The sequence below is a fragment of the Aythya marila genome (genome assembly GCF_965140915.1).
Source record: "Aythya marila genome assembly, chromosome: 11".
Taxonomy (NCBI): Eukaryota; Metazoa; Chordata; class Aves; order Anseriformes; family Anatidae; genus Aythya; species Aythya marila.
The window spans coordinates 3974450-3988637 of NC_139052.1; the positions used below are offsets into that span (position 1 = coordinate 3974450).

General features: G+C 35.0%; 1 protein-coding gene across 6 annotated transcripts in view; it reads left to right on the forward strand.

The window, feature by feature from the left end:
* Positions 1-14188, forward strand: part of CGNL1 (cingulin like 1) — a 57820-nt gene that overhangs the window by 13970 nt on the left and 29662 nt on the right. For all 6 annotated transcript variants that reach the window (XM_082768846.1, XM_082768845.1, XM_082768848.1 and 3 more), the window contains exons 2-8: positions 472-2080; positions 2757-2851; positions 3809-3902; positions 4947-5048; positions 5981-6129; positions 6627-6762; positions 7412-7624. In XM_082768846.1, the coding sequence (XP_082624972.1) occupies positions 491-2080; positions 2757-2851; positions 3809-3902; positions 4947-5048; positions 5981-6129; positions 6627-6762; positions 7412-7624 (2379 nt within the window). In that variant the 5' untranslated portion in view covers positions 472-490. The remainder of the gene's footprint in view (positions 1-471; positions 2081-2756; positions 2852-3808; positions 3903-4946; positions 5049-5980; positions 6130-6626; positions 6763-7411; positions 7625-14188) is intronic.

Genomic DNA, 14188 nt, shown 5'->3' on the forward strand with positions numbered 1-14188 from the left:
AACTGCCTGCTTGTGTTTTGCTTTCCTGGGATTATGTTTACATATTCATACGGCTGATGCTAACTTTTGGCTACAAAATCAACATTGGCTTGTGAAGGGAACAATCTTTGAGTACATAAAACGGCAATACCCAAAATAAAAGCTGTCTTGAATCAAAAAAATAAAATAAAAATTTGCACTAGGATTGGTTATATGTGAAGTCATTTGATTCCAAAGCAACCAGCACCAAGTCTGCATAGGTAATCTTAACTGTTGTTATTTCGTAACATTTACATTCATAAAATAACAGTATCTTTCACCCAGAACTGGTCAGTCAGTTGTTTGTTTAACAATGCATATGCTTTGGGCCTTGTATAGCTTATAGATTAATTTTATTGTCTTCAGAGTTGTACTGAATGACTGATTAAAGCAATTAATGAAATAATTTAAAGTATTTAAAACAATTGATTTTGGTAACTTTTTTCTATTCAGCTGCAATCCTCAGGCAGTCATGGAGCCGTATTTTCCTGGTTTTAAGCACATGCAGCAGGACTATGAAGTTACTCTTGAACTTGCGAGTGAGGAGACTCAGAAGAATAGGAATGCACAGAATTCTAAGACGGGATCTTATGGTGTCAGTATTAGAGTTCAAGGAATTGATGGACATCCTTACATAGTACTAAACAATACAGAAGGATGTTTGTCAGAAAATCCTCCTCCTTCTGGAAAAGATCAGAAGGTTATTTCTCAGACTGCAAGCAAGCCATCCACAGAATCCAATACTGCTTTTAAACTGGAGGACAGAAACAGTGAACACACACAGTTTCCTGCAACACAGCTTGTTCAACCCTGTATGTTTAAAAGCCTCAAGATAACCAATCTGGATGAAAAGGAAAACGGACTATCGGATTTTAGAGATGGATTGCCAAAATCCTCCAATTTGTTGAACTTTCAAAGACATCCTGAGCTTTTACAGCCTTATGATCCTGAGAAGAATAACTTGAGCTTGGATAGTTACCAGTCTTCCATGTGCAGTAAATCTACATCTTTTGCAAAAGAAGATAAAACTGAAGCAAAGCCTTGGATTTCCTCATCTAAAGTCGTGTCCCTACAGAAAACAAATACATATCTTGCAGAGTCAGCCACAGCAAATTCCAAAAAAGTACATTTAAACAGGGCAGTAGACATAGAAGACCAAAATAAGCAGGTGTTAGATTGTCCCAGTAGCACTATCAGCCCAAGTGAAGTGCATGTTTCAGAATCGTTTTCATCTACAGGAGGATCCCCGTGTGCTAGTCCTATTGCTTATCCGGAAACTAGAAAACCTAGACCAGATGTTCTTCCCTTCCGCAGACAAGATTCAGCTGGGCCGGTGTTAGATGACTCACGAAGATCATCGTCCTCATCAGCTACTCCCACTTCTGCAAATTCCTTGTACAGATTTTTACTTGATGACCAAGAGTATGCAATCTATGCAGACAATGTTAATCGGCATGAAAACAGAAGATACATCCCATTTTTACCTGGAACTGGCCGTGATATTGACACCGGTTCCCTTCCAGGAGTAGATCAGCTAATTGAGAAGTTTGACAAGAAAGTTGATCCTCACAGAAGAGGTAGGTCAGGAAAAAGGAATAGAATTCATCCAGATGATCGTAAAAGATCAAGAAGTGTTGACAGTGCCTTGCCATTAGGGTTTGATATAAACTCAAATAATTTAGGTGAATTCAGTAAAAGCTTGGGTAAATCAGCTGAGCACTTGCTAAGACCATCTAAAGTTTGCCTTCACAAGCAGTTATCCAGAGAGCAAAAGCCACCTTCCAAAGACATGAAAATTTCTGCTCGAAGTATTGGAAAACTGCAAATGCCTGATAAAGACTCTCAGAACAGTCATTTCAGTTCTTTGCAGTATCATAAACAAAATGGAGCTAATACTGAGAGCTTCATGTTTAGGTCATCCACGCTCCCAGGACAGAATAAGAGAGAGGAAGTTAAAACAGTAACTTCTACTCTGTTGTTGCCAAACCGTATCACAATTCCATCAGATTCAGGAGCCAAGAAGATTTCTGTAAAGACATTTTCATCTGTCCCTAATACACAGGTAATTTTGAATTTACTCTTTAAGTTATGTTTTGCATTGTAACATACTAAAGTTCTTGTATCATTAGACGCATGTGTTTCTATTGTTCATTAGAACAAAATCCAGTAAGGTACTATTTCTAATTAGTAAATACAGAAATTATTCCTGTAGGTGAGGCTATAGAAAATGTGTTTTGAAAAACAATCTTATTCTTGCCTGGATGAAGGAAGATGGTGGGATCAAGGAAGATTATTGTAAATAATGTTGTAATATTTCTGAAGCAGAATGCTGAAATCTGTGGAACTTTATACAAAATAATGTTCTATCTTTTGGTGTAGTGTATGCTTCCTTCATGCAGTATGCTAAAACTCCAATGATTCTTAGAGAACTTGAGGTCCACAGTACATAAGCTGCTTCCTTTACCGAAAGGGTTGTTGGACACTGGAACAGGCTGCCCAGGGAAGTGGTGGAGTCACCATCCCTGGAAGTCTTTAAAAGACGTTTAGACGTAGAGCTTAGGGATATGGTTTAGTGGGGATTGTTAGCGTTAGGTAGAGGTTGGACTCAATGATCTTGAGGTCTCTTCCAACCTAGAAATTCTGTGATAATAGAACAGAATGGAGAATTTCAACTGGAAAGGTTGTATTTACAACTCTGATAGGGTTATACTTTTTGACATTGTATTTTGTCCTTTTAGGCAACTCCTGATCTCTTAAAAGGCCAGCAAGATATTGCACAGCAAACAAATGAAGAGACTGCTAAACAGATACTTTACAATTACCTTAAAGAAGGGTCAGTAAGCATAATTAACTTTTAGAGGGGAGGTTATGTTTTCTCAACATTTATTTTGTATTACATTTAAAATCTGAAATTGTAAAATCAAAGCTAAATGGAATGACTGTTTCATAGTTTTGTATCTCAACTGTGTCTTTTAAGGCATTATAGGATCTCAAAATACCTAGCTAGTCAGGATATATCTTACATAAGATATTGTTCAAGATTTGATTAAAAGCACTTGAAATCTGTGATTCAGAATATGTTTTGACTTTTAAATACTTAAGCTGTTAAACTTATGTGATACAGATGTTCATGAAGAACTCAAATGATGCCTGATGGGAGTTTAGGCTTGTGCTTTATAAAACAGAAAAAAATATATTTTAAGAATTTACAGAAATTCTCTTGCTGTGCACAGAATACCTTCTCCACCAGGAACTTTGTTACTTGATATTTTCTAATGATAACTTATTAAAAGGTGAGGAAGGAAGGACAAATGAATTAAAATACCTATGATGCACTCAAATGTCTTTGCATTGCTGAACTGTCATAGGTACAACTGTACAGATGTAGCAGTTTTTGGCAGCTGTTTAAGAGTTTTTGGCAGCTGTTTAATGTTTTAATGGTGCAGTAGTCAGGACTTGAAAAACCTAGTAGTAATTACTTTTAATTTCTGTATGTTTGTTGAGTAATATATATGCTGAATACCTGTCTTTCCACAGCTATGGTCGTGTAGAAGAGAGCTGCAATTAAAGAGTTCAGTGATACTTTTAAAGAAAATATTTGAAATTTAAATTGTTAACAACCTTTCTTCAGAAGATTTAATGAAATCATAGTTGAGATAGTTTGACTTATTTTTATAGTAGATTTTTATGGTTGTGATTTTCAACAGTTTGGACGCTTATTTTGAATTTGTTTTGATGTTAATGAAATAGTGCCTTTGATCACATCATTGCTTACTTCTCTGTGTTTTAGAAGTGCTGATAATGATGATGCAACAAAGAGAAAAGTCAACTTGGTTTTTGAGAAAATTCAGACATTAAAGTCAAGAGCTGCTGGAAAGACACCGGTAAATTTTTATTTATTTTTTAATGTTTGGGCTTATTTCATAGTGATGCAGTGTTCAAACAGTGCTTTGAAAGTTTGAATCCCCTCACTGACTTGAATGAGACCATTCTTGTAGTTTCCCAGTGGTGTAGCTTAATGTTAATCATGCACTGAAGTGCCTTATAGGAAAGATTTTTCTTGACAATTTAAAAAAGAATGTAAAGGAGTCTGCCATGAGGACTGTCTCGGGGTTCAATTATTACAAGAAAAAAGAGATGCAAACTTAACAATAAATCTCTCAGACATCAAAAGGTTGTTGGATCGAAGAAAAAGCCAACCTGTGTAGCTTTTAAGAATAATCTTGGAACATCTTCTCATTATAATGATGTAAATAGATACCTAAATAGAGAGTGTTTTAATGTGCAATTTTGAAAACCAGTAAGCTAGGATATTGTTTAAAAGCTATATTACACTAATATCATTTGACAGTTGCCTTCTTAAAATGTTTTTGTTTCCTGCCATGTGGTACACTGCTTTTTCAGTTCTAAAGCAATGGGAAGAAATGTCCAGTTGTTGAAGTGATAGCATAAGAAAGGCTAAATGCTTGCTTTTGGTGATTATTTCATTCTGGGCTATAATTAGTGAAAATGAAAATACAAAACACATTTTTAGAAGTTACAGAAAATTAATTTGAAAATCTGTTTTGACACATGAGCATGCATCCCTTTGATGTCTGTTTTGTGTGGTGGTATCTCAGTGAAATTTGTCCCCAACTACTAGTGATTTAATTTAGGTGTTGACTAATTTAAATATTTTTAGGTTTGTAATATTCTCTGTGTTGTTGGCAACCTACCTTGAGCCATTATTAAGAATTTTAATGAAAATCAAGTTGTGGTTCTTTTGAAAATGTTAGCTTGGTTTGACCCGTATGAAAAGTCCAAGATGAGCTCAGGCAGTTGATGCCACACTTTATTAGTGTTGCCTGTAGTTTCACTTTAGATTTTAAAAGGAAATTGTCAAAGAATGTCTTGGCTTTGTGGGAATAAGTATCTCTATTTAATTGCAGGTTTCTGATTCTTCAGCTGAAGTAAAAGCGTTGGTGGAGCAAAAAACAGAGCTTGAAAGGAAAGTGGAAGAATTACAGAAAAAACTGGATCTAGAAATCAGGGTACTGCCCTTTTTTGTTATAAAGTTTTTGTCAAATATACTTTTCTAAGTAAGTGACAACTGATCAACAAGTTGATTTTTTGTATTAGAAAAGGGTATCTTTTGTCCAATTTTCCAGTGAATTTTCTGTTTGAGATTTAAATATGAGGAATGTTTTGTAAACTGTTGTTGCTTACGTAATCATAATATTTTTTCAGTGCTTGTTGCAATGTGCAGTGCATGTGTTCTAAAATGTTCTGTATGAAAGCCAGTAAGTTTTAGGTAAAAACCTGTTAATATTCCTCTGTGAGTGGCCAAATGTGTCTGGGTATAATAATAGAAGCTGTTCTGTTTTGTATTCTTTTTGTCCAGATGTACCTATGCTTTTACAGATTTTTGAAGTGTCATTGTTCATAACAGTTACCCTTTCTAGGAAATCACTTCCTTCTTAGTAGTACTTGAGAAGAAATTTGGTGCCATGAATATAAATACTAGGCAGACATACGTAAAGTTTCTTAGGTATCTGCTGAGGGAGATTTTAATCTGTTCACTGGGAGACCTATATGGGGTGGGAGACAAAACGTATTACTCAGAAGCTGTTTATTAATTAAAGCATTACTTCAGTGCTGAATCCAAAGTAATTAAGTATAGCCATGCTCTGAAGACATGGGTAGGACAGACTGGTTTCTTTCAGTTTGCATTTTGAGTCCTAATAAAAGTCAATGTACTTGAAACCGATGAGGAAACTTCACATTTGTCACAAAAATTGAAAAGCTGTGGTTAGTGTGTTTTAGTAACAGTTTCAAGATTTTAATATTCATAACAATAAATACTTCTGCAAAAGAAAAATATCAAAGCCTTGAAATGGCTCCTTTCATATAATAAAATAGTCTTTAATTTATTTTTTTATGCTTAGTATATTATCTTGCTTAACTTTTGATGTACAAAAAATAGAATCAGCAAAACACAAAAGAGGAGAGAGATGCTACACGAGCAAGCCTGAAAGATCTTCAGTTCCAACTTGATGAAAGTATATGTGAAAGAGATGCCTTAAAAAAGAAGCTGGAAGAAAACGAGAAGGAACTCCGGCAGAACCTAGAGGAGTGAGTGCATTTTTGAGAACTTATTAATTGGAATTTATACCTTTACTTAAACTTTTTAGTTTAAACGTACCTGGGTCTGCAGGAATCAGACAGGGACGTTTGCTATTGTAGAAAATGTTTCTACTGTTTAAAAATAGCGTATTTTTGAATATCTTGAAGGGAAAGATTGATGATTTATAGGCGTCTTCTTATTGCAAGTTGCTTTTAATATTTCATAGTCATAGTATGTAGTTTTAAACTCTAAAATACAGAAAACGTAGAGTGATTTAGTCAAGAATATTGTACCAGGTTTAAAATATAATGCAAGTTTCTATTTAAATATCTACTTTAAAAGAGTTTTTATTTTTCCACCTCTGCCATTTCATTGTTCTGCCTCATATATCCCATTCCCTTTGGGCAACATGAGAATAGATACTTGTATCTTTTTAGTACTTGGAAGAACCAATCATTATTTCTGCCATTAAAAGAAAAAATCCTCTCTCATTTTTCCTGATGAGGCTTTTTCAAGTGAAGATGGAACAGGAACAACACCAGACTGAGATCAGAGATCTTCAAGACCAGCTCTCTGAAATGCATGATGAACTGGATAATGCAAAACATACCGATGAAGGGGAGAAAGAGGTTCTGATTGAGGTTAGTTATAAAATACTAGAAGTAGGATAACTTACTTAGTGTAACTTCAAATTAAAGTAAGTCCATGTGTGATCCAAAAATAAAGCCCAAATTCTAACTATTTGGTTCTTTTTAGTCAAGGTTGTAATTTCAAAACTTGATGACAGCAGGAGAAATGGGAAATGCATTTGGTGCCATGGCATGTTATAAATGCCATATATTGAATTGAAGTATGGAACAGTTTCAAAAATACCTGTTTAAAAGACAGAAACAATGAATAAAAGGGGTGGGGTAAGTTCTTAAATCCAGCTGCCAACAAGAAGAACTGAGAGAAGAGAAAGGAGAGTATACATATAGGCTGAGGGTACTAACATCAAGACTAACTGAAAAGTGTAGCATTAGTCTTTTTACAGTTCTGTAGCATCAGATACATAACTTGATGTTTTATATAATGGGTCATTGTGTTGCATTTTTAGTAATCTTGGGTTCTAGTAGATTTTTAGCATTCTGTAATAAGGTTGCAAACAATAAGAAATAAGAAAGGTCATAAGAAATGAAGCTGGCCTGGGAAGCTTATTCTTAATTGCCTTCCCTCTCTGAAACAAAAAGAACAGTCATCAGAGCCATCTATAAGACAATTGTGTTTATTTTTGATTTTAATGATCTTTAGGAGCTGATGCAAATGAAGCAGGATCTGCAAGAAGTATTAATAGCAAAAGAACAACAAGAAGAAATTTTGAGAAAGAGAGAGCGAGAGCTTACTGCTTTAAAAGGAGCACTAAAAGAAGAAGTATCTAGCCATGACATGGAGATGGATAAACTTAAAGAGCAACATGATAAAGAACTGCTCGATCTGCAGCAGAGCCTGGAGAAAGCAACAAAGGTGAAAGAAGTGATTACAATTAATCTTTACAGGGAAAAATACATATCACAGATGTCCCATAGTAGATGCTTTCAGATCCTAATATTTTTAGCAAAATAAATAGGTATATTTGGGCTAGGAGATTCTTTGCTGCTGATAACGAGTTTTATTTCATACACTTTAGCTGCAACAAAAAATCAAAGCATTGAATAATTTGTGACCCTTTCTTCAAAGTTTCTACTGTTTAACATGTTTTTTTGACATGCTTAATGTTGCCTCATTGCATACTTTAGGAGAGAATGGACAAGATTATGGTACAGATGGGCACTTGCTTGTCGTGGGTAGAATGGCATCATCAAAACCCTGAGGATGCCTCAAAGAGCACCAGAATGTCTTGCCAGTGATGCTGGTGAAATCACAGTTTTGAATCTTCAAGCAGTTATCTGCAGTTCTTTACAGCCTGCTGTTCCTACCATCAGCTCCTTGTGTCACATTCTGTTCCTTGGTTGCATTGTCCCACCCTGCCCCTTTAACTACTTAGTAGTATTATTTTGTTTTATTTTGTTTATTGGATTAATCTTGTTTACTGGGTGGCCAAATGTGTGTCAGCACAAGGGAAACAGCGGGGAGTGGGTGTTTCAAACCAGCAAGGGAGAAAAGGGACTGAATGAATTCCATTCCACCATCAGCAGGGAGTCTTTGTGAGCAGAAATGTAGTAGTTTTCTGAAGTGCTTATCTGGTACTGTTTTTCAATATATGTCCTTTGTGAAGTTATCATAGCAGAAGACAGCAGCTAGGAACAGATGTGTTTTTTTTTTTTTTTTTTTTTTTTTTTTTTTTTTTTTGTAAAGGAACGAGTCTTGTGAAATTATTTTTACAATGATAATTATTTGTCTTTATCTCTTTCTTTCATTTTATTTGTGTAAAATATTTGACAAAGTTTCTGAAAGCAAGCTGTGCTTGACCAATGTATCAACATTGGAGGCCCAATTTTATGCTTAGAAGTGTTCGGGCTAATTTATACCTTTTTCTCCCACCTCAGTGGTGTTGGGTGAGTTGCAGCTACTGTGCTAGTTATGGCTGTAAGCATAGTGTAGAACTGAACTAAAATTAACCTGGAAACTTGAAAGAAGTTTCCAAAGCTTTGTGTGCTTTATGAGCAAAATAGGATCTTGTGTAGAAGATGCTGGATAGATAATGCACACCTGAATTCAGAGAGAGAGTATTCTTAAAATTGTTTTAAAATGTCCTGTTTTGTTCAGCAGTTAGAGAAATTTATATGCACTGGTTTGTATATGCAGCCTAAGACTTCTACTTGAGATTGTTTGACTTTGCTTAAACGTGTTGTTTCTCTTTTGTTTACATCATCATGAAGATATTTGACTCATCTAAGCTTGAAACAAATTCTTTTTTTTTTTCCTTTGAGGAAGAACTAGAACATTTAAATTAACTTTTCTATTATTATTATACAGTAATTGTAGTGACAGCTTAACCTCAGTGAACCATCTTTCAAAGTTACTGCTTGGTGATTTACTGTATTTCAATTATGGAACTGTAATTACGATCGACAAGAAATGAAAGAGTAGTCTGTTAGGCATAACAATAACAGTCTGGGAAATGGCTCAATGGCTGGGTTGTTGTAGCTTAGATAGTTTTAAATAGCGTTTCCTTCAGATTTTTTTTTTTGCTGGCATGTTATAGTCTATAATAATATATAATCAGATGTTCAAAAGTTAAATTTAATTCATTAATGTTTCTCTAAGCACAAGTTTTGCTCTTGCAGTTCTACTTTATGTCATCTTTGGGTTTTATTCTAAGAAAAACTTCAATCATGCTTAATGGGAAGGTTTTAGTATCCTTAATTATTTTTGAAACCCAGTACTATCTGTATGCCTGCTGACTGAGATTATTCATTGTGTTTGATAAATTATCTATCAGAAAAGTAAAACTGATCCCTGTAGGGAGATGGATGAGTGATCTGCCGTGATCTTACATAAGGTATTAATTATTGGTTTTATAATTCATCTGGAATACCAAGCACTATGTGAAAATCATGGGTTATAGAATTGAAGCTGATTGATATGTTAAGTACTTTTTTTTTTAACATTATTACAAGATGGAAAGATTTATATTGGATGGTGGAATACAAGATGTTTACATCAAAGATAAGTGAAAAGTGCCGTTCTGTTTTATTTAATGAGGAAAACTAGTGTGTAAATAGTGTTTGTAAATAGTGTATCTTATGCAGAAAATGATACCAATATTTAGTAGATGGGAGTATATTGAAGCCTATATGTACCAGGTTGTTAGTTCCTATGTTACTTCTATATTACATAAATTGGTACACTGAATGAAATTGTTTTGTGATGTACCTTAGGCCTAAAATAAAATATTTGCAGGGAAAAACAAAGTAATTTTTGTGCCAGTGTTAAATCAGCAGAATTTTTCAGCTACTGCAGGTATCAGGTTGGTTGGCCAATGGTGCAGAGTATATTCATTCTGTGTGATTAGAATGACTTCCAGATCTGTTTAAAATCATGTTAGAAACATACTCGTGGTTATCTGATGAGAGAATTTGGGGGGGGAGGGGAATATTTGTCATGTGCAATTCTGTCTCGTGCTCAGTGATATGGTATTTTCTTGATTTTGTTTGTTTGCTTTTCCATAGAGATAGTTACATAAAGCCATAGATCTTAAGATCTTCATTTTGTTTGATACAATTTACCAAGGTAACTCATTTTTGTGTTATGCCTTCTGCTTGTGGTCTTTTTGAAATAGCTGTGATCGTTCCTATCTTCATTGCATGTTTATTAAGACTGAGATCAGACTATTTCCATTTAGTAAAAGTTTTCCGCTTCCTTAACACACCTGTGTAGAATAACATATCTTTAATTTAGTAAGAAAATTTAAAAAATAATATATTTCTAAATAACAAGAGATGACTTCATCACTTCAAGTGCTAGAGAATAAATGAGTATGAATCTCCACCATTGTAATGTAGTACAAAAATTTATATTTAATAAAAACTCTGAACCTCCAACACCATAGGACAGAATTGTACTACTTAACCAGGAGTGCTGAGTCAGTGGATGAAGGGCCACTGTTTCAGTAAAATTTGGAAATAACTTCTGGAATGTAACACTGTAGGTAGAAAGTTGTAGCAAACTGCAACCAGCTCAGGGAAGTACAGTTGCAAACTACACAGAACGGTGGAATTTGAAAAGCAGGCTGCACAAATTATGTTGTTCCAAAAAAGCTGTAGTGATCACGTTACGACTGCCTTACAACAGTCTAGGGCTGACCTTGACTGATTTCTTCAGGGTTTGTAATACTTCTGACCTCATTCACAGAGTGCTTGAACAGACTCTCAACCTTTAGAAGCAGATTCCTTTATCAACACATTTAAGAATGCAGTGAAGCTTGCGGTCATGTGAGCTTTAACTGACGCATATGTGTTAAGCTGTGATATGATTAAAGAGAAGAAGGAATTTTAGCAGAGCAAGTGGTAGGAACAGCAAAAGACATGGTTATTTTCTTCCCAGGTTACAAACTAAATGCTACTCCTTTAAAATAGGTAAAGACACAAAATCATAAAATTCTGCATGTCACAGATGAGAGACAGCTTTGTTGTGTTTTTTTTTTTTTTTTTTTTTTTTTTTTCATCCATCTGTATGAGTGGTTGTGAGTTTAGGCAAATTTAGCACAGAGCTGTAAGGAACTTTGAAATGAAAGTGAATAGAATATCTTTTCTACCTGACCTGATAATATATTCTGCTCTACGTGGAAGAATTTATTAGCTTTAATGAAGCTTAAGAGAAACTAGATTGTCATGAATGATACTGACATATACCATGTATACCCTTCTTGGCTTGGCATATGTAGTATAAATGTAAAATAAAACATAGTTAAATTTATTATACTCTCAGAACCTCTTTTGGAATAATGCTATACAAACACCACATGGTGGTTGTCCAAGTGACTCAGGGTAAAAAGAAGACATCAGATGATGGTAGAGCATCACAGAGATGCTTCGGTTCATAAAGTGATAAGTAAATTTAATTTATATAAACTGTCAAATGGTACACACGTAAAATTATTTCAAGCTCTTCATATAAAAATAATAGGTTCCCAACTAACTGGTGCCATGCTAGGGTGAAATCTTGGGGTTATAATAAATAGCTCTGTAAACACATCTTACTGATAGCAACAGAACAAATTATATAACAGGAATTACTTGGACATAAGAACGTTGTTGTGCCCTTGTATTCATGTATCCATGACTCATCTCTAGTCTGCACCCTCAACATTATGTCCAAGTCTCACCTGCTCACCTCAGACAATCTGCATAACAATTGGAAAAAAAATGAGAGAAGATTGGCTAGGATTGCAGATACCACTGGTGGATTTTTCTTTCCTTTGCTTGCCTGAGGCAGCGTTTGCCATGTTGAGATAATGCTGGGTTTGGTTTATATGGTAGAATCCAGCTGATAGAGGCCAGTTATTAACAGCTCTAAACTGTATGCAGAGTCAAAGGATAGTGGAGCAACTGGTCCAAGTCAGTATTTCCTCTTCTGTGACCTGGCTTCCCCCCTTCCCACTCTTTCATTTTCAGCCTTCCTTTTCTAGCCCTCTAAAAGCCTGGTACGTTTTTGATCAATTTCCAGTGTGGTTCTGCAAACAGTTGGGATGGTGAGAAAAAGGAGAATGCACAGCCAGAAGTGTTATGGTAGATGGAAGGGTGCAGGCACTCCTGAAATAGGGATGAGTATTGGAAGCACCCTGATACATGGAAATGATACATGGAAAATCTGGGAGACAGATTTGAGTTGTTTTGCTGTGTCTGTGCTGTGCATGGAAAGGAAGTTGTTTGGTGGTAGCATCATGCATGTTTTTAGTCATCCATTAAATGAAATGCAAAACAAATTGTGGAATACTGGCTGTGTTGTCAACAAGAATAAAAAACATGCCTGTAAAGCATGCCAAAGATGGATGTTTTTCCACTGTATGTAGAGTCAAGAAAGCCTCTGACCAAAACTGTCCTGTAAAGTTCTCTGAGCTGTATTGCTTCATATCTAAACACAGTGGAGGAAAAATCTGTTTTATCTATAGTAGTCATTTGATAGCATTGTGAATCTGATTTGGTCAGGACCGTTTCAATTAGTCTGGGTTGGGAACGGGTAGGTTTTGTTTTGTTTTGTTTCATTTTTCTTTTCTTTTTGCAAGTTGGTGAGAGCCTGTGGGGTCAGATACTTCTTAATGCCATCAAGAGAATCTATAATCCTTACCAGCAGAAGACAGTGTATGTATATTCCGGTGGTTTGCCCTGTAAAAGTGTATATTTCTTTATGTATGTGTGTGAAGTGTTGGACTATGCAAGTCCATTCAGTGTAGCAAAATATGAACACCTAACCAGTTAATGTTTACTCTAGTCTTTGCAACAATTTCTGACCTTGAAAAAAGCTGCTAGTATAAGCCAGTCTGAGTATGTCATGATACATAGCTAAGAGGATAATAGGAGATGGGTATAGCTGTTTGTTGAAAGGTTAATGCTTTCCTGGCTCTGGATATTGTAACTGTGTAAACATTAGGTTGTGCTTGAATTGGGAAATCTTGTTTAGCATGTTCTCTGTAAAAAGGAGTTTAATTCTCAGTTTTATAATGTAGGCCTTTAAATCTTTCATTACATCTTATAAATTAAAATTAAATAGTTTTGGAAATAGTGTTGAGGATATTATACCGTTTAGATCAGTGAAAACGGCCTGGCAAGAAGGAAAGTCTTGTCTCAAAACTGTCACAGGTGAATGATTTTTATCCAATTAATAGAATGACTTTAGCTGAAATGAAAGGAAAAATAGTCTGACCCTGTTTATAAATTTGTACATTTCCTTACTGAGTAATGTCTTGAAGTACAGTTAAGGATTCAGGTTGGTTGCAGTGTAGCTCACTGTGAGATAAAACCACACTGAAACACAACACTGACCCTTTTAATATGTAACTAATGTTAGTTAAATTCCAGAGGCCGAGCCATGTATTACAAGTAGGCTAAACCTCCTTTTAAAATTATGGAAAGAATGAATATAATCCGTTCAAGGTAGAAAAGTAGCAAGTAAAGCCAGTTAGACAATTTAGTCTCTTCCACATTTTTTACTTTCTGGTAGCCATAAAACTCCATTTTGCTTTTATGGCTTTCACATTCCATTTTAAGAGTTAAGAGATTTTATTATTATTGCTAAACAGTGTTACTATATCATTCATCTGAGGGACCTGCAACTATTATAAGAAATAGTGCCTTCGGTAAAAAGAATTGCCGAAGTGGGAAAAATACCTGAACTACAAACAGAACTACAAATAGAATTAAAGACCTGTTATTTACATTCACGAGCTTTAAAAAATAGATGACCATACCTGAACAACACACATTTCAGAAGTTTTCTTTACTGAAGAGGTAATAAGAATTAACAATCAAAAGGCTGTCACTGTGTCCCTAAGCTCATTCTTGCTTAGACCCCTTTTCAATATGTCTTTTCCCTTGGTTATATATTTTGGGGTATGGTTGTTTAGTTTTGTTTTTTTTTTCTTTTGAA